Source organism: Narcine bancroftii, chromosome 10 (genome assembly GCF_036971445.1).
Source record: "Narcine bancroftii isolate sNarBan1 chromosome 10, sNarBan1.hap1, whole genome shotgun sequence".
NCBI lineage: Eukaryota > Metazoa > Chordata > Chondrichthyes > Torpediniformes > Narcinidae > Narcine > Narcine bancroftii.
Window position 1 is genome coordinate 48,073,158 of NC_091478.1, and position 21,464 is coordinate 48,094,621.

Sequence of the window (21,464 nt, forward strand, 5' to 3'; positions counted from 1 at the left end):
GTTGAAGAAAATCTAATCGTGACTCCTCACCTTAAACCCATGCCTTTTGATTTTAGATGTCTGTTATAGGGAAAAACATTTTGAAAAATTCTATTATGTGCGCCCTCAGGTTCCTTTGGTCTAAAGCAATCCCAGTCTATCTTGTCTCTCCTCTTGTGAATGTCCTGATAAAATTTTGGTTGACAAGTGTTCTTAAAAACATGAATATTCATGACAGGAATATGTCCTCAAGGTTACTTTCATTAAACTTAATCAATCACTTCAAGATATAGTCCTAATGCAGGATCTCAGCCCAAAATATCAACAATTCCTCCTCCTATCCCCACAGATGCTGCTCAGCCAGTAGAGTTTTTCTTCAGCTGAAGATTTGGTTTTTTGCTTTCTGGAACACATGTTCTCTCCTGCTGTAAATTAACATTTTGTCTATGTGTTTACTGTGGAGCAGTAATAAGCAGGAGATAGGAGTGAGGGAAGTAACTAAAGATAGTGTAGGGCAAGGCTGCAACAGAACAGAGATTAAAGCAGTTTTAGATTTTAATCAAGATGAATAACTCCTTAGGTTTCGACTTGGTGCATCCCAGAACATTGTGGAGAGGCAGGAAGGAAATTGTTGGTGTCTGACAGACAGTTTTACCTCATCGCTAAGGACAGGGGAAATTCCAAGGACTGAAAATGTGGTCCCATTATTTAAGGAGGGCTGCAAGGATAACCCTAGTAACAAAAGACCTGTTAGTCTTTTGTCAGTTGTTGGGAGAGGGTTCTGGAGGATAGAATCTATTATCATTTGGATAGCCACTGATAAATTTAGGAGAGCCAGAATGTGGGAAATCATGACTCACAAACATGGAATTTTTTTGAAGAGGTGAGAAAGAGGGCTGATGTTATTAATAAGGCTTTTATTAAAATGTTTGATAAGGTCTCACCTGTTTGCCTGATACAAATGTTTAGGGCACACAGGATGGAAGGCTAAAGTGAAAAAGAATGGCTTTGTGAGAGGAGGCAGAGAGTGCTTGTAGAGAGCAGTTTTCAGACTGGAAGACCCTAACCAGTAGATTGCCTCAGGGTTCAGTAAATAATAAGACACTTGCTTTTTGTAATATGCACATAAGTGATTTCGATAAGGATATTTCTAGCAAGGTAATATTGTCAATGACACAAAAATATATGGGAAGGTGGACATTTCCCCAAAGTTAAAGATAACTACATGGGTTTGCAATGAGATCAAGATCAGATAGGGAACAGAGCTAATTCAAAAAAGTGCAAGGTGCAGCATTAGGGTAAACTGAATCAAGGCAGGACATAGCCCTGGTAGTACCCTACAGAGTGATACGGGGCAGGAGGACCTGGGGGTGCAGGTGCATAGCTCTTAAAAGATTATAGCACAGGTAGACACAGTAATGAAGAGTGTTTGGGATACTTGCCTTTAATCGGGCATTGAATACACAAGTTGAGACGTCATGTTGAAGTTGTACAAGATGTTGGTGAGACCTTGTTTGGAAATATTGTACGCAGTTTTGACCAGCCCATTACAGGAAGGATATAAAGTTGGAAAGGGTACATTTGAAGTTTACAAAGTTGCTGGTAGGATTAGGGAAGTTGAATTATTATGAGAGACTGGAAAAACTAGGCCTGCTTTTCTCAGAGAGAAGATGGGTGAGAGGGATTTTACTGAGGGCTATAAAATCACAAGGGACATGGATAAAGTGAATAGTGGCAGTCTGTTTCCTATGAGTAGGAAAATGGATGGAAGGGCATAGTTAAAGTAAGGGAGGTGAGATTTTGAAGGGATCTGAGAGGGTAATGGGTCTATGGAACAATCTGTGAGACAAAGTGGTAGAGAGAGGTATGTCAGCTTCTTTTAAGAAACACTTAGATAACTACATGGATGAAAGGGGACGAGAGGAGCAAGAGCCTAATGCGGGCATGTGGGACTAAAGGAGGGCTCGTTGTTTGGCATGGGCCTGACTATATGTCACTAACACTTAAGATGGAGAAGGTAATTTCAGGGTGGTAATGAGGCTATACACTGAGATCCTTGTGCATCTGGTCTAAGTGATGCACCACTCCTCACCTACTTCTCCTGTCAGCCACTTCCTGCTCTTTTACAGTTCCAACATTGGCCTCATCAGCCATATGAGTATTCACAAAGTATGCTCTATCTTCACCAGGAAAGGTAACTACTTAACTAGGGTTCACACTGCCAGTAAATATTGAAATTATGCCTTGCATCTAACTTATGGCTGTTGGATGCTAAAATGATATTGTAAGTATCAGCCAGAAGACTAACTACCCCATCGAGGACTGCAATCACTTCCAATGTGGTGGTAATTTACCTGGTTGCTGATTTCTCCATCAACTTTGAAAGATTTCCTAAATGAGCACTAGTATTTCCAACTCCCTCATCATGATCAAGTCTGAAGACAGTTTCTTGAGGCAGCTTGGAGAGGTTCCTGCATGGCAAAGGAAAGTTTTAGGATCCCCAAATAAAGAACACCCAAAAAGTAACTTCACAGTGGAAAACTTCAAACGTTCTCACTCAAATTTTGACATCAGTACTAGTAGGAGAGCAAGAAATAGGCAGAGCTACATTAAAATCCTCGCAATCATACATGTGAATGGAGACTGTTCTGGACCTAATGGTAGAAAACTTGAGGAAAGAGAAACAGGTCTCATCACAAAAATCTCAGGTCTTCATGAGTGACTTACAAAATAGGTAATGGATTTCATGTGCAGTATTAAAGATTTTAAAAAAAATAATGAAGGCATCACTATCACTGAAGATGACAAATGTACTGCTCACTCATTATTATATTTTTCTTTCTTGGTGAAACATTTCCCCAAAGTTGAAAATGTAGTTAAGCAAAGCAGCAAATTTAAAAATTATAATGTAATAAGCAATTATGTGGCTGATTTCTGTTCTAGATGAGTGGTTGCTGGATTTATTAGTTCAAAACAGGAAGTACAATGATATCCATAGTCAAACACTAATTATTCCAAAGATTATGTACCTTAAAACTAAACTTTGTGAACAGTCTAGTGAAAGTTTTGCAGTAAAATCCAGTATATCCACCTGAGTTTTTTTTGAAGGGTCCAAAATAAAAATATTTAGTTTTGCAACAACTCTTGCACATCAAAAATCTTCTAAGGCTGTATGATGAAAGACCATTTGGGATTGCATGTGGTCTTCCAATTTACTGAGGTGCTGATTCTCTTGCCAGCTTCCCTTTCCCTGACTTGTAACATTTCCTCACCTCTCAACAACATATCTATCATATCCAACTTCTGCCTCCCACTGACTTCCTACGCCAGATCTCCACTCTTCCTGCTGCCCCACACCTCTTCTCATCACTCTAATCGCTCCTGTTGTTCAGTTTGCTCCTTCATCCACACTGTAGCACAGACTCTTGCACCCTTGATGCCACCCCAGATCTTAATTGCTGGATAGCATCTCTACTCCCAATGCCTCGATAGTGAAGCCTCACCGCCTTTTTTCCAACATGCATATCATGCCTTTGCTTCAGAAGGTTTTTTAAACTTGCAACCTGGTCAGCAAGTTTTCCAATACTGTGGACTGCTGGGGTTTTCAACAAACTGTTTTTTGAAATTGAAGTCTGAAAGGATATATTATAACATTTGATCTTTCACACAATTTATAACCTTGATTACGTTAATTATTGACCTGAAAATTTTGACAATAAAGGTAGTGCGATCTTAACAACCTTTAAATGAAACATAATAATTTTGCACCATGGCGTAAAATTCTTCTAGGTGGGACAATATATAAGAATATTAGAAATGTTGTATTTGCATTAAGTAACAAACTTCTAGTTTCATTATAAAATTTTGTCCTGAATTATTATGGAATGCTGCTTCATTCCAACAAAGTTGCAGATGTATCAGACAAATCCTGATCCAATCCCTCCTGCTGGATTCTTCTTCCAAAATTTTGGTTAAATATACCTACCGATCCAATGAACAGGTAATCAGAGAGGAGTGGATTTCAGTGATATATCCAGAAGACACAGCAAGCAGCGTTTTCTCCTGCCCACTTACTACAACTCTGTCTCCAACCGTTAATCCAGTTTTCGATATGCAGGCACTTTTCCGTGTGAACTGATGTTGGTATTGTCCATCAGAAACCATCTGCACACTACCACTCCGCACTAAATTAGCAACGCAGCAACCTTGTAGCTCCCTATAGAAACAAAATTCAACTGAATATCAATATAATACAATTTAAAAAGCATGCCAATCATCTTATTTTCAATAAAATAAACTAATAACACCACACTATTTTAACACAAACAAAAGATTGTTCAGAAAAGATTTAAAAAAGACAGATGTTTCATTCCAAGTGAATCAAGAGAAGTTTGAGGGACTCAGTGGGCCAGGCAGGAACCGTGGAGAACAGTCAGGACCCTTCATTGAGACGATTTCTCACCATGGAAGTTGCCTGATCTGCTGAGTCCCTCCAGCTTCACTCAAGATCCTAGCACCTGCAAGTTCTTACATTTCTTTTGTTCAGTGGCAAATGTTGAACTCAAGTAAAATAACAACATCACTTGGGAAACAGGAATTTTAAATCACTGAGAAAGATGCTGCTGAATCCAATTGCATCCCATTTTTGGCACAAATTTGACGTTAAATCCCAAAACTAGCATACAAATCAGAGAAAGCCTCCTCCATTGTACATGCCCGAAATTTTGAGAAACGTAGACACATCCATTGCCGCAAAGTATCTCCCTCGCTCCTTTCACACGAGTGACTCATCCTCTTGCTCACCTATCTTCTGCGGAATGCATCCAGATGTTTCTAACCCCTCCCTTGCTATCGATTGCATGCATCTCCAGAACACAGAGGAGATACCAGTGCCGAAAGTATTGCAGATGTATGGGTTCCAAGTGCTGAGTTTCTTGCTGCAGAATAGACATCACATCTGTGGGCACAAAACATCCCTCCATCTCTTGCTCCACCGCTCTGTAGAACAACAACAAAACTTGTCATTCAGTGCCTGACAACAAACACTTTCAGACTTTATCAATCTTTATTTAAGTATAATGTACATTTACCAACCTCGAAAATTCATAGTGTTGCACTGAGAGAATAAAAGACATTTCTCGAATACTTCATAGGTATATTCATGAGGCACATAACTAAGCCAGGAATGAGACTCCATGGGCAAATGCAAGTGCAAATGCACAGAAATGCAGAGCGTGGACAGATTGTCTGCTGTATAATTGCCTTAAAATGATTGTCTACACTATAAGAATTCCACGGGGGGAGGAGTTAATTGTTCAGTGTAAAAGGAAAACCTCAGAAATACAAGATGTGATCTAGAGAGCCATTAGCATGAAACATGCCATTTGGACTAATTGATCCATGCCAACCCAGCTGGTATTCTGGGCCAGACCCTTCGGAGCTTTTCTAGCCTTTCCTATTCACAAATATTGGGTTCAAATCTGGCATTGTTTGTAAGGAGATTTACAGTCTCTCCTTGTCTGCATGGGTTTCTTCCAGTATTCTGGTTTCCACCCACCCTCCAAAAATGTATGGGGCTGGTAGATTCATTGGTGTATTTGGGCAGTACAGGCTTGTGGGCTGGAATGGCCTGTTATCATGCTGTATCTCCAAATTAAAAGTTAAATATCCTGATGGAAGTATACCGGTTTATGAGAGGCATAGATAGGGTATCGTCAGAACCTTTCTTGTGTTCTCGTCCTCAAAAACAAGTGAGCATAGGCTTTGGTGAAAGGAAAGAGCTTGAAAGGGATTTGAGGGGTAGGATATTAAAAAAAAACAGACAGCAGTTGATATCTGAAAGATGCTGCCAAATAACAAAACATTTCAGAGGTATTAGACACATATCTAAATGGGCAGTGATATAGAGTGTAAATGGGATTTATGTAATGGTCAAAAATCATGGCTCAACATGGAAATCTCATCTTGAGTCAACGTTCATTCCAAAGAACTGAAGAAAAGAATTTATCAACTGTGACATCTTTCAAGACAATATGCTTTACCAGACAATATGCTTTACCAGATGCCCAAGATTTTAGGATGGGTCCCTTCTCAGAACAGTGACTATCAGTTTCTTTTGCTGGATGCTGGCTGACCTGCTGGATGCTGGCTGACCTGCTGGATGCTGGCTGACCTGCTGGATGCTGGCTGACCTGCTGGATGCTGGCTGACCTGCTGGATGCTGGCTGACCTGCTGGATGCTGGCTGACCTGCTGAGCCCATCCAGCCTCGTATTGTTTGCTCATAATTCCAGCATCTGCACCACTTTGGGTTAAATGTGGAAGAAGGCGAGGCAAAATAAACAGGGGCAAAAAAATGCCTACAGAAACCATTAAGGAAGTTCATCGCTTCCAAATTGTTTAAAATGGTGACCCCAGGTTCTAGACTCTCCCATAAAATTATCATTTTTTCCCCACATCAATCTTATCAAGATCCCTCAAAACCTTATGGTTCCATCAGGTTCCCCCTCAGCCTTCTAAACTTCAGTGGAGCTTGACAAACTTCCTCACAAGACAAGCTTCAAACTGCTTTCAATATATTAATTTTCTCCCTTAAATACTTACATAGTATACTGCACTCCAGTTAAAGTCCCACCAATGCCCCTGAAGCATTAGCTCCCTGCAGTTAATCACAACATTGTTAGTTTTCATAAATACTCGCAGTACATCTTGCAACTCAAACACAAGGGTACCCAGATCGCTCTGCATTGCAGACTCCACTTTCTCACTATTCTGAAAACTGTGGCAGCGCACTCTCAATTCAAATAAACAGTCATTATTGACCCTCAACGTGGTGGCTGTGCTTTCTTCAGCTGCGCAGTGTGCCACAAATGTGCTCTCATTGCCCTGTCAAGAGCAATCCTTTTTCATTTTGCCATGTTACACATCACTTGCTATGACTTAACCTATCTACATCTTCACAACTTGCTTTCCTCACTTTCTTTGTCTTGGACTTGTCAAAACATGGAAATAAGCCCTATTCAATCCACCAAACCCGTGTCAAGTATCAAGCACCTATTTATTAACCAGATGGCAGCAGTTGCATGATGGAGCATGGTCAGGTCTGGCTTTACAGCACAGTGGCAGCCGATTGGTGAGAGACTGGGCCCATAGCACCACTCACCACTTCTGCCCCACACCAGTCTCTTGCCCAGTGGGGGAGGGATTCAAACCTGGCGGTTAAGGTTGCAGCAGAGGCTAAGGCATAGTAGATGGTAATGACAATCACAGCAGAGGCAGTGATTATTGGGAGAGCGTGAGGGGCAGCTGTGGCATAAACAGGGAGATTGCTCTGGCAAATCTGGTGGATACTGGACCTGGGACAATAACTGCAGCCAAGGAACCTGCTTTTCCCGGGACTATGACTGACAGCATGCAGCCACTGTTTATGCCAGATCCAATCCACCTCCCAGTGACTAGGGGCACCTAGATAAAAATAAGATTTTTTTTCCTCTATGTTGTGAATATTTGAATTCCTCTTCCCAAAGGTACTGGACGAGGTCTTTGAAAGTTTATAAATTAGAGAAAGACAGATTCTTGAAACAAAGAACAGTGCAACACAATAAGAGTCCTTCAGATCACAATGTTGCTCCAAGATATACAAACCTACTCCACATCAATTTAATCCTTTTCTTCACAGCCTTCAACCCTCCATTTTTCTGACATCCATGTGCATAACTAAGAGTCTTTTAAATGTCCCTATTGTACCAGCCTCAACCACTCCTGCAGAACATTTCCAGCACTATCTGTGTAAAAACCTACCTCTAACTCCTCTCCTAAACTTTCCCTGTATCACGTGCTCCAGTCCTTGTTCATGTCTATGCTAAAGGCCAAGAAGTGGTGGTCACTATTTCCAAGCAGTTTGCCGACTGTGAGGTCTCTCAGCATAGCTGCATCAAAAAACCTTATCAGTTCTTACTGAAGCCTTTCTTCCCCAAAAGAGCTGTCACTCCCAACTCTTGTGCCACTTACTCCCCTCTTCACACTGAAGCCACTTGGACCAAAACCTCAGCTCCCTACCCCAATATTGACCAACTCCAACAATGCCTGCTACAATTATTCCTGATAATCAATGGTCAAAAAGATCATTATGGATGAACATGAAAATGAAGTATGGTCACAACTGGGTCAGCCCGTGACCTTGTTAAATGGCAGAAAAAGTTCCGGGGTCCATGTGTCCTATCACGCTGCTAATTCATATGTTTGCATAATGTTGGAAATTTGACAGCCAGTTCATACTCAACAAGTTACCACAAACAGCAATGTAATAGTGACTTTCTGGTAGTACAGGCTTGGAAAATAAATGGGAAATATTTTTCCATTCTTGTTCAGATATTCCCAAGGATGCAGTGCTACTGGAGCACATCGCAGCACCGCTCCAGCATCTCACTGGGCTGCTTGGGACTGCTACAGAAGTGCTCTGACAAGTCACAGCGACAGAGGCAGAGCCACCCCTCCCTCCACCGTTCTTAAGTCTTGACAAACCTGATACTTTCATGATTGGTCATTCTTCTTTGTAGCCATACAGATCACTGTAAATTATACAGCGCCAATACAAAATTGTGGCCACCAAGGCCAGGTCTCATGAGGCCTCCTTGTTGCCCTTTTGATGAGCACCCAAAAATTTACCACTGCATCCTGGATATTACCATGGTCCTTTCATGTTAAAATGTTCAAAATCTAGATTAACCAGTCATAAACCTTTGTCACTTTGCTTTTACCAAGTGTTTTCTGTGAATTTTAAATTCAAAATGACACAGGAACATGGCAACTTTTTGTGATGCCTCGATAGGACAAAAAAACTAAGCTTTTAACTGTATCTCAAATAGATGCAACTATGCAGGGGGACTAATATCTTTGCGGAAAGGTTTGCTAGTGCAGCTCCAGATGGTTTAAACGATTTGTAGGAGGATGGGAGCCAGAGTGCCAGAGCAAATAGGGGAGTGGAGCACAACAAACCACACTAATCCTGCATTAATCCTATTTTATTCTCCCCTAAAATCCTCTCAGACGCTACCACTCACACAAGTTGCAACTTAAAGTGTCAATTAACCAACATGCTCATCTTTGGGATGTGGGAGGAAGCCCACACAGTCACAGAAAGAACACTCCACACTGAGTGCCAAAAATCAGGATTAACCAAGGGGAGCTGGTAATTGATTAACTATGTCACTTCAGCCAACTTATTATCATCTTGAGAGCTTTCAACAAAATCATTGACATAAATGATATAAAGTTGAGGTTCCAGCATAGATCCCTGAGCCATGACTTATTACATCTTTCTAGAAAGAAAAAATCTATTTATGCCCATTCTGTTTCCTGTCAGCAGCCAATCTATATCATGAGTCACAGAGTTTTACAGAAACACACCAAAATGTTGGAGGAACTCAGCTGGTCTTTCAGCATCCATCGAGGGCTCAAGCCCGAAACGTCAAACATACATCTTTGTCTCCTATGAACGCTGCAAGACTGAGTTCCTCCAGCATTTCGGTGTGTTTTTACTACAATCACAGTGTCTGCAGACTTTCGTGTTGTGCTCAGTTTTACAGCACATCAACAGGTCCTTCAAACCAAAAGTAAAACATGAAAATTTGCAGACACTGTAGTTGAAGTTAAAACACAAAGCTGGAGAAACTCAACTGGTCAGTGTCCTTTATGTAGCGAAGATAAAAATACACATCCAACGTTTTGGGCTTGAGGCATTAAGGTATGAAAGAATGTCGGCAGTCATCCGAGCAAAAGAGTAGAGGGGGAGGTGTGGTCGCAAAGACAGGAGGTGATCGGTGGAGAAGGGAGAGGACAGCAGCTTCAGACCAACTTTTTCATGCCACTTTTGACCCATGAGCTTAAATGTTTTGCAACAGCTTTTGACGGAGGATATTCCTTCTGAATCCATTGGTTTTCCCCTTAACCCCAGTATATGTCTCTTAAGAACTCTAATAAGTTGGTGTGGTGAATGTCTGCCAAGCTGCCTGTCTCCCCTCTGGCAAGCCTTGCTGTACTAACATCGGCTGTGCATTATCTCTACTGTTACAGACACTCCGCTTGGATATAACTGTATATGCACCTATTGTCTTTCATTTATTGTACCATGAGTTTCTGCTAATAAAAGCCATGATTATTGTTTGACCACATTGTCTTTGTCCACTTCATCAACTGGCACTTCAGTTGGTCAAAAAATTATTCACATTTTGCAAAAGCATATTAACTAGCTTGTAGTGGCCCGCATTCGATATCGATTTTGGAAAGTTTTTCTTTTGCCATTTTACAATTCAGTTCTAGGCAACATTGGAAAAATGATAGGGATGCATCAAATATATTATGAAAAACTAAAAAGCTGCAACTGCTGGAAAACTGAAATATAAACTGAAAATGCTGGAAATATCTCATCAGCCATTCATTTAAAGACCCTGGCAAGGGACCACTAGGGCCTGGAAACTAGTCAGCTCGTGATGCCCAATAACTTGCTCAGTAGCAGTGACTAGGTGATTGTAATTTGCACTTTTATTCCTGCCCCTTCAATTCCAGAATTACAGCTATTTCTGCGATGTTACTTGAAACCTCTTTAGTGAAGACTGACACAAAAATCCTACTAATTCATTACATCAGTGAATACACATCAATACTTGGCAATTGGGGATGTCCAGACACCATGAGTAATGCATGCAATCCTTTCAGGGTCACATGCAGCTACACAACCTTTCAAATGCCACCCTGACCAAATATTCCATCATAGTTTCCCAGTGCAATCCATTGCAGCAGTGCTCAAGCTATTGGGTATCATCCCACTCCATTCCTCCTTTGCCAATTATTTTTTTGATGACAGAACACACCTGTTGTATAAAGCACAGTTTCGTCGCTGCGAGCAGAACCTGCAAGCTTGTTGGTCACCGATGACGGGAGGTAGCGGTGCCAGGTGCGCATTACTGTTCTCCATCCCTGACCAGACGATGCCTTTGGTTAAGTAGAAAGCCAACTGGTTTCTTAGCTTCAACAATTCTATGTGAAGATTCAAACAGAGTCAACTTTAGATAAAAATCAAAGCAAATGTAGGGTTGCTGAAAACCTGAAACAAAAATAGATGTTATACTTCTATCTTGCCATACTTTCATTTAATCTCCTGCAAAAATCCATCCCACATTCCCATCCAATCTGCAGCTTAATACTTGTTTATAGAATCAGAGTTTTGCAACACGAAAACAGGCCCTTTGGTCCAACTTGTCCATGCCCCCAATCACCCCCAGTGCTGATGCAAGGTGATGTAGCCAAAAGATAAACTCTTTCCACAGATATTGCCTGGCCTGCTCAATATTTCCATCACATTCTATTATCTTTCAAAATAAAATATTTCAAAACTGATGACAGCCATGAGATTGGTGCTCCACAGCCACACACATTTCCAGGATGTAAAGCAGCTTCATTTTCTAAAAAAAATGAAAACAAGTTTTTTTTAAATTATGTAATTTTTTTTGTAGATATTCACCTCAAATTCAACAGGCCAAATATACAGACAATTCCAAAACAGGTGTGGCAGATGATAACCTCCCAGTGAAAGGAAATCAGTTTTGCTTACTCAGACTCTATTTTAAAAATGGATTTTCAATGCCCATCAAGGATACCAGACCCCTCTGAACACCAAAGATTTTCAATTAAATTTTTTAAATGTAATTTTTATTTTTAAAAAAATTAGACATAAAAGCCCTGTAACAGGCTCCTTCGGCCCATGAGCCTATGCCACCTAATTGCATCTAATTGACCTATAACCACCCCCCCATTTTATTTTTGAAAGATGGGGTGAAATCAGAGCATCCAAAGGAAACCCACGCAGACACGGGGAAAGCTCCCCAGCATGGCTGCTGCCCAATCCCAGGCACTGTAACTGCATTTCACCAACTGCAATGTTAACCACACCACCCCAAAATTCTTCACCATTAAAAAAATTGCACATTTCTACTTTTTATCTAAAATAGGATATCCTCAGATTTCCCATTATAATCTGTCTATTCTGTCACTGTCCACGAACATGGCATATATATCCAACCATATCTCCCCAATGCTTCGATCTGTTGTCTCTTGGGGGGGGGGTCAATCACCCACAGTCGGCCATCTTTGTAGTTAAACAGGTACGCCTGCAGATTCGGCAATTGTAGTGCAATAAAAAAGGCATTGGAGAAACTTAGCAGGTCATGCAGCATCTATAGGAAGTAAAGGGTAGGCTTGAGTCCGAAATGTTGGCTGCTTCCCTTTCTCTTACTGTTAGGAGTGCCAGGCAATGATAATAGTGACACTTTTCTTTGTTAGTTTTTCCAGACTCTTGTGTAGTCTTTCAAAAGCGCTATTTGCCTTGGCGAGTCTGTTGTCTATCTCGTTGTCGATCCTTGCACCTGATGAAATGGTGCAGCCGAGATAGGTAAACTGGTTGACCGTTTTGAGTTTTGTGTGCCCGATGGAGATGTGGGGGGGTTGGTAGTCATGGTGGGGAGCTGGCTGATGGAGGACCTCAGTTTTCTTCAGGCCGACTTCCAGGCCAAACATTTTGGCAGTTTCCGCAAAACAGGACATCAAGCGCTGAAGAGCTGGCTCTGAATGGGCAACTAAAGCGGCATCATCTGCAAAGAGTAGTTCACGGACAAGTTTCTCTTGTGTCTTGGTGTGAGCTTGTAGGCGCCTCAGATTGAAGAGACTGCCATCCGTGCGGTACCGGATGTAAACAGCGTCTTCATTGTTGAGGTCTTTCATGGCTTGGTTCAGCATCATGCTGAAGAAGATTGAAAAGAGGGTTGGTGCGAGAACACAGCCTTGCTTCACGCCATTGTTAATGGAGAAGGGTTCAGAGAGCTCATTGCTCTATCTGACCCGACCTTGTTGGTTTTCGTGCAGTTGGATAACCATGTTGAGGAACTTTGGGGGGCATTCGATGGGCTCTAGTATTTGCCAAAGCCCTTTCCTGCTCACGGTGTCGAAGGCTTTGGAGAGGTCAACAAAGGTGATGTAGAGTCCTTTGTTTTGTTCTCTGCACTTTTCTTGGAGCTGTCTGAGGGCAAAGACCATGTCAGTAGTTCCTCTCTTTGCACAAAAGCCGCACTATGATTCTGGGAGAATATTCTCAGCGACACTAGGTATTATTCTATTTAGGAGAATCCTAGCGAAGACTTTGCCTGCAATGGAGAGCAGCGTGATTCCCCTGTAGTTTGAGCAGTCTGATTTCTTGCCTTTGTTTTTGTACAGGGTGATGATGATGGCATCACAAAGGTCCTGAGGCAGTTTTCCTTGGTCCCAACAAAGCTTGAAAAACTCATGCAGTTTGACATGCAGAGTTTTGCCGCCAGCCTTCCAGACCTCTGGGGGGGATTCCATCCATACCTGCTGCTTTGCCACTTTTCAGTTGTTCAATTGCCTTATGTCTCATCCTGGGTGAGGACCTCATCCAGCTCTAGCCTTAGGAGCTGTTGAGGGAGCTAGAGCAGGGCGGAATCTTGGACTGAGCGGTTGACACTGAAAAGAGATTGGAAGTGTTCTGACCATCGGTTGAGGATGGAGATCTTGTCGCTGAGGAGGACTTTGCCGTCTGAGCTGCGCAGCGGGCTTTGGACTTGGGGTGAGGGGCCGTACACAGCCTTTAGAGCCTCGTAGAAACCCCTGAAGTCGCCAATGTCCGCGCTGAGCTGGGTTCGCTTGCCGAGGCTAGTCCACCACTCATTTTGGATCTCCCGGAGTTTGCGCTGAAGATGGCTGCATGCGCGACGGAAGGCTTGTTTCTTCTCTGGACAGGACGGCTTTGTAAGGTGAGCCTGGTGGGCAGCTCGCTTCTTTGCCAGCAGCTCCTGGATTTCCTGGCTGTTATCGTCGAACCAGTCCTTGTTTTTCCTGGAGGAGAAGCCCAGTACCTCTTCAGTGGATTGCAGTATGGTAGTCTTCAGCTGATCCCAGAGGATTTCAGGGGACGAGTATCATGTACATTACATTTTTTTTATTATCACATCACAATAAATGGAATCTTGAATCTTGTGTGACCTGCTGAGCTTGCTGAATTGCACAGCTTTCTTTGTATTTGTATTTATCTGTAAGACTTGATTCCTTCTTCCAAATTACTGATATAGGCAGTGAACAACTCCAAATCTCAACAGAACCCATCACAAATGATCCTCAGACTAGCAAAATTATGCTGTCTTTCCTCTGCACTAACTGGTCTTTTGTCACATCTCTGCAGTTAAAGTCTTTCACTTGTTTTATGTATGGAATGTCCAACTGGACTGGTCTCAAAACGAATTTTCCATCTGCATGTGAAACTTGAACTTCAACCTGTCACTTTCAACTCAAAAATGACCATTAATTCCTTATGTTTGTTGGTCATTTACAAGTTCTCAATCCGTACCAGTGAAATCCCCTGCCCAATCTCATGCTTTAGTTTTGATTAATACCTTCTTGTATGGCATGTTTTTGTTTTTCTGAAAATGTAAATATACATTTCCCCCTTATCTATTTTGTTAGTTTTAACTTAAATGAAACTGATTTCTCAAACACTGCACAACTATATTCATACTACAACCTCCTTTAATTTTCTATTTCTATAGTCTTCAAGTCAACCAACTAATGTTGTAACACAATTGATGATACCGCTATCTTTAAGCAATGTCCGAGATAGGAAGTAGAATATTTAAGTTTTTTTTAAAAATCAGATGTTTATTGGCATTGTCCACATTATTCGACTCCCTCCACTAATATTCTTCTAGATCTGCACCATCTAAAGCATGTTACAAAGCGAAGATCAACAAGGGTGGAATAGAAGAAAGGGCGAGAAAGGAAGCACCAACAGGAACATTGAGTACGGGATGCCTAGATGCATCAGCAAGACCAGCAGCCTCTGTTGGATCATCAAGAACTAGCAACAAAAGGAGAGCTAGGTGTAATGGAAGTGGCCATTTGGTGAGGGGCTACAAGGTCAAAGTGCAGGCTTTGATGAAGAGAGCAAACAGTGATCAGGAAAGCTTTGTTTTCCCTCCTACTTTTTAGAAGGGATTAGTAAGATATGGAATTTAGGGCATTTGCATGTTCCTCCTGCAGTATATGAGAGATTAAGGAAATTGAACAGGTCACTGGTGAGTATATGTTTGGAATTAGTATTCAGGATAGGAAAGATGTGGTAGGTGGCATGGTTAGCAAATTGGTCACGCCATAGGTACTGAAAGAAAGGAGATGGCTGACCACCAGGAAGGGTAGTGAGGTAGTACAAGAACATCAGAGAGGTATGTTGTGAGTTTACCCTGCAGGAAGTGTCCAACAGGCCAGATGGTGTGAATTTCAGAATGAGAGAGGGACAATCACTTTAGTCAGCAGGAATTAAGTGAACAGTTATATAAGGTGTAAAAGCAATAGCATTATTGTGGTGACAACTACGGGATTGCAGACACCTGAGGAATCATCCTTTTTCTCCCATTTATGCTGCCTGACCCACTAAATTCCTCGCAGATGGTGTAGGGCTATTGTTTCAACTTTTTCAATATTGATTTGTCTAAGGGCTTAGATAAGGCAGTGCTTATTAGTATATCCAAAGTAGTGTATTGAGACAAAAATGTAGACAGTCCTGCCAGAGAAGGGGCTGTTCTTTTCATTAGATACTGTTGCTAAATTACTAGTTTGGAAAATTTCAACTCAATGTGAACAGATCAGGCCAGCAGGCTCTGACATGATTGAAGGATCCCAAACGCAAGTATAACAGAGCATATCACCATGCAACAAAACCTGTAATGTGCTAAATAAGTTCTTAATACCTCTCCTGTCCATATGATTGCCTGGTACAGGATACATAGCACCAGTCTTGAGGTAAAGGAGAAATCCAGCTTCGGGATCTTCTCTGAGTTCTTGGCTCAACAATGTGTACAGAATAACCTGCAAGAAAAGAACATGAAGACCAATTTTTGTCCATCTAGTTTTAGGTGGACAAAGTTAAACAAATTTTGAACCTCAAGTATAATTTACTGCATGATCATCACCTTATTTATTCGTGTAAATGAGCAGTCTTGGTGGGTTTAATTCAAGCAGCAAATGACACAGATTGAGTGCAGCTAGTGAGTCCACAAACATTTTTACAATTGAAATGCTTATTGTCACACGTATTAAGAAGTGAAAAGCTTGATTTTGTGTGCAATCCAGGAAAGTCAACCCATTCTACAGCAGGCAGTACAATAACATAATTAAGGTGCAGGGTATGGTGCTAATAGTAAGACAAAAAGAGCAGGGTGTTGAGAAAGTACAGTTAAACTGGGCAGGATCATCATCTTTTGAGGGGTTAATTCAAGAGTCCATGAACCTGCAGATTTTAGTTTTCTCACTCATCTTCTAACTGACAAACAGGATGAGGTATGAACAATACGAGATGGGCCCTTTAATATATTGACAGCTTTCCTGAGCCAACAGAAGGTATAGATGGAACTGATGGTAGCAGACAGCTTTTAAGATCCAACAAACACATGAGAGAGGACACTGGATAATGAAGCAGAATTGTTAGAACAAGGAGAGACACGAGTGGAATATAAATGGTGAGGCAGATGTCCAGGCTAAATGGTCTATTTCTGTGCTGAAGACTGTCTGTGCAGTTGAACTAAGCTGATCTAAATGTTTATTTTCCTTATCTATGTCTCTTACAATTTTATACACTTCTACAAGGTCCTCCTTAACATCTTATACTTTAGGGAGAAAAGTCCCAGCCTATTCAACCTCTCCATACAATTCAAGCCTAACTGATCCAATAATTTTTTTATTGCCCCCTTTCCAGCTTAATGATATTTCCAATATGCTCAATACTTAAATAACAGTGTCACCAGCATCTTGTACATTGTAACATGATTAAATTTAAATTCAGACATATAGCACGGTAACAGGCCATTTCGGCCCAGGAGTTCATGCTGCACAATTACACCCAATTAACCTATACCCCCCAGTATGTTTTGAATGGTGGGAGGAAACCAGAGCCCCCGGGGAAAACTCACACAGACATGAGGAGAAGGTACAAACTCCTTACAAACAGGCTGGGATTCAAACCCCAGTCCCGATCTCTGATATCTTTGCTCCTGTGTTCAATGCCCTTTAGCACCATGACTACTTGTGTTGCCACTTTCATGGACATGCATCTCTCAGAGATGAACAGCGTGCTGTAGAAATAGCCTGTTTTGCGAGAGAACGAAAATAAGGTAAATGACATTGGAGAATTCAATTTTGTCTGGAAGGTTGCAATGTGCCCAGATAGTGGATGAGGCTTATTGTACTCAACACAATCGTACAGGTCAGAATGAGAGTGGGTTGGAGAGTTGAAGTGACTGGCAACAGAAACTTATCCACGCCAACAAAGTTGACATTCTCGGCTAGTCTCATTTGTTTCTAAACTCTTCCTATTCATATCTCTCTCTCTCTCTTCAAATCTTTTGAATGCTCCAAATGTAACCGCTTCGAGTTTCCTCCAGCAGCTTGATCCAGGTGCAGACCATTCTCAAAGTGAAAAAGTGATGCTCAGATCCCTCTTAAATCTCTCCCCTCTCATCTTAAACCAATTCAAGATAGTTCAAAAATTATCTACCCAGGAAAAAGACTGAGCATTCACTTTATCCATGCTCTCTGAATATAATTTTATAAATTTTAATTTAGACATACAGCACAGTAACAGGCCATTTTGGCCCAATTTACACCCCATTAACCGACACCCCCGGAGAAAATCCATGCAGACACGGGGAGAACATACAACTCCATTCAGACAGCACAGGACTCTAACCTTAGTCTGGTCTTGATCACTTGCGCTGTAAAGGTGTTGTGCTAACCACTATGCTGCCCTATATATTCTCTGCAAGGTCATCTTTCAGCTCCTGCATTCCAAGAAATAAAGAACCAGCCTATCCAACTCAAACCTTCCAGTCCTTTCAACATCCTCATGAATCTTCTTCCTACCCATCCAACTGATTAATATCCTTTCTACAGCAGGGAGACCAGAACTGGACACAGCCCTGTAAATGTGATCTCACCAATTCTTTGTTCCTAACCTTTGTACTCTATTCACTACCCAATGAAAGGCACTGTCCACCTGAGTTCCCAAACTTAAAAATTTCAATACCTTTGCTGCCAATCTCCTCCCTACTCCAATTTTACCCTTTTACATCTCTTGCCCTTCAAAAATAGGGTAACTACAAATATCCATTATGACCATACAATCTCTACCATACTTGTTCCCAACCTGCTACTTGGAAAAAAACCATGCCATTCCTGTTACCACTGCATTTGCTTCAATGAAGAGATTTACCACATAAGTACCTCTGAAATATCTTCCTTCTTCCTATCTCAACACATCTTTCTGAGTGGACAGAACTCTTAATAAATGTTACGACTAGATCAATAGATAAAGCTTCTTGATAAGAGTCCAGAAACAGCTTTTCAGCTACCACTTTAATGCTTTCTATAAATGCAAACTAAAATTAATTTTTCCAGAATATATTGTGTCTAGTCTGATTGCTTTTTCCAAATGGTATTTAACATAATGATCTCACTAATCAATTGACAAGGGACAGTAGCCTCAATTATTCCTAAATTGCACGAGATACACAAGGTCTAATGTCTATGATAAGGACATGCACACCACACCGTCCCATCTGTCATTAACCTCTGGTGGTGGAACAAAACAATATTTTAGTGATTGTAATGAAAGAGTCTGGGTTAGGCTGAAAGATACAATGAAAGAGGATAGTTTCAGGGAGGTACTTGACTTGAATGGATTGTGAGATAACTCTGGCAATTTAGGAAAAAGTCTTTACAAGATTGAAGAGAACTGAGAGGATCAAATCAGTACCAATCTTCATTGTCTCTCCAATTAACTGCTCAATTCTGAATTATATTTGAAGGTAAACGCTTGTTTGCAAAATATTTATTTGACAAATGTTGCGAACATAGTCTTAACATGACTCTACCTCACTTCCCCAAAAATCAATTCCATCTGCACTTCTTAATGCTTTGGAAAAGCAGCCACCCCGCCACACGCCTCCCTTTGGAAGAAAGATTTACATATGAATTGTGTGCACCACCAGATTCAAAGACAATTTGTTTGCCGTTAGCAGATTCCTGGACAAGCCTCATACAAGTAAAATAATGTTGTGCTTGCACTGTTTCAATTTGTCAGCCTCAGTAACGTTGCACTTTGAAATGTGCTTTTATTCCTTTGTTGATTAGCTGGAATGCATGCAAAGCAAACTTTCTCATGGTATCTCGGTGCACATGATGATGATAAACTTGAATTCGATTCACATTCCCTTTTTCCTGAATGAGATTCAGCACCTTTAACACTACAGCCCAATAAGGGGCCACAGCTTGAGGAGCTATGCCCAGAGATGCTAATTGCCATACCTGACCTCTGTGCTCTACCGAGTTAGATTCCTTCCCAGTTTTAAGCTCCAAAGGCACAACTCTGTTCTGGGTCCTGGATCGGCGGTGAATTTTAACAGAGGCAGTTACATCAATCTTGCCCTTCAAGCCAAATCGTGGAGACCAAATATTTTCTTCAACGTCTTCAATATCAAGAATTGTGACATTACATGCTGAATCTGATTTGATCAGGTCATCATCACTCGGACTGGAAAAAAAAAATTGAGAAAATAATATATTAATTATAGATTTATGTCAGAATAAATGAATGTTAATTGCCCAGCATCAAAAGGGACAAGTAGGGATTAACTTGTGCCACTTCCAGTTCAATAAACTCAAGATAGGTTCACCTCTATATTTGCTTTCCCCAATGTAGATTGGGTAACTACATCATGAAATACTTCCATTCAGATTGCAAAAATGATCCAGAGCTTCCAGTAGCTGTCACTTCAATTCCCTGACCTCTATTTTCCCTTCCAAAGATTAGGGAGGGAGTTAAGTGGCAGATTAAAGACCAGAACATCCAAGGTTGTAATCTCTGGATTACTTCCAGTACCATCAGTACAGTACTAGGCAGATGGATCAGATGAATGCATAGCTCAGGGGATGGTGTCAGAGGGGCAATTTACAATTTTGTACCATTGGGAAAATCACCACAGGTGGAGCACGTGCAAGGAGAATTGGTTACATCCGAGCTTTATCTGGTCCAATATCCTTGCTCGGAGATTTGCTTGTGATAATAAAGATTTTAAACCAACTTGACAGGAGCTACAGAACTGGAAGCAAGGAAAAACTAAGTCAAGTCCAGTAGGCAGGTAAACACTGGAATGATAATGCAAATTTAAATTTAATCTATTTTAATGCAAGGAGCCTTCCTGGTGAGGTGGAAAAACTATTGTCCAAGATTATCTGTCACAAAATACCTACTACAGTGAGAAGGATTCTTCTGCAGACAGACTAACAAATTATCTCTAATGTTATCTCTAACCTTGTGCACAACCATATATAGACCACAGGATTATAAAGAAAAGATCAATTAGCACCAAAGCATGAAAGCTGTTATGGGGTTAATTTAGGAGCCTTATGGCTGCAGGGAAGAAACTGTCTTTAAGCTTGTTCATGTATGCTTTCACACTCTTAAGCCCTTTACTCAATGGGAGGAGGAAGAGTTAAGTGTGTCCCGGGTGCGATTGATCTTTCAGGACGTTGGCTGCCCTTCCTCAGAAGTTGATGTGGGCGGTCCATGGAGGGGAGTGGTGTTAGTTATGTTCTGAGCTACATTCACCACCTCCTGTAATTTCTTCCAGTCCTTCATTTCCACCATATGATCCTTCCAGATGTGAGTCCCTATAATCAAATCATCCAGGTTAGCACCATGTACCTCAATCCCTGAATTACTAAATTCATCATTCTCTGGAAAGCCCATGGAGCATTTTTCATCCCAAAGGGCATCACATTATACTCCACCAGCCCAGATGGGGTTACAAACGCCAAAACTTCTCTGGCTCTGTTAACAGAACACACCAATACCCCTTTAGCATATCTATCTTACACAAATTTAGCTCTTCCCACTTTGTCAATACAATCATCGATTCTAAGAATCGGATAGGCATCTATTTTTGTCACCGCATTAACCTTTCTGTAATCGGTACAGAATCTATCCGTGCCATCTGCCTTGGGTACCAACATGCACAGTGAACTCCAATCCTAAATTGACTTTAGCATTTAATCAAGTTCATGATTCATTAACCTAATCTGTTCCAGGCTCATCCGATGAGGATGTTGCTTAATAGCCTTAGCATCACCTATGTCCACATCTATGTCCACTATGGAAGTTTGTCAGGGTACATCTGGAAACAAATTCTTGAATTCTAGAAGCAATTGTTTCATTTCTTCCCTTTCCACAATTTCAAGATGAGCCATTTCCCTATAGAATTCTCCAGACTCAGACTATATAATTTTCTTTGTTCCATGGTTTTCTTTGAAACTAAGTTTATCTGTTCCTGATTAATCACCATCACCTCTGATGAGGGTTTCATCTCATTAGGA

At 41.2% G+C, this 21,464-nt stretch overlaps 1 protein-coding gene across 5 annotated transcripts in view; it reads right to left on the reverse strand.

Annotated features, from left to right (window-relative positions):
• dna2 (DNA replication helicase/nuclease 2) overlaps positions 1-21,464 on the reverse strand; it is an 89,408-nt gene that overhangs the window by 25,400 nt on the left and 42,544 nt on the right. For 4 of the 5 annotated variants that reach the window (XM_069900873.1, XM_069900871.1, XM_069900875.1 and 1 more), the window contains 6 exons: positions 19,398-19,623; positions 15,788-15,905; positions 10,850-11,015; positions 4,783-4,977; positions 3,965-4,195; positions 2,334-2,450 (listed from right to left, as the gene is read on the reverse strand). In XM_069900873.1, coding sequence (XP_069756974.1) covers positions 2,334-2,450; positions 3,965-4,195; positions 4,783-4,977; positions 10,850-11,015; positions 15,788-15,905; positions 19,398-19,623 — 1,053 coding nt within the window. Of the gene's footprint in view, positions 1-2,333; positions 2,451-3,008; positions 3,071-3,964; positions 4,196-4,782; positions 4,978-10,849; positions 11,016-15,787; positions 15,906-19,397; positions 19,624-21,464 lie in introns of all 5 variants that reach the window. The other variant, XM_069900872.1, reaches the window with a different exon arrangement.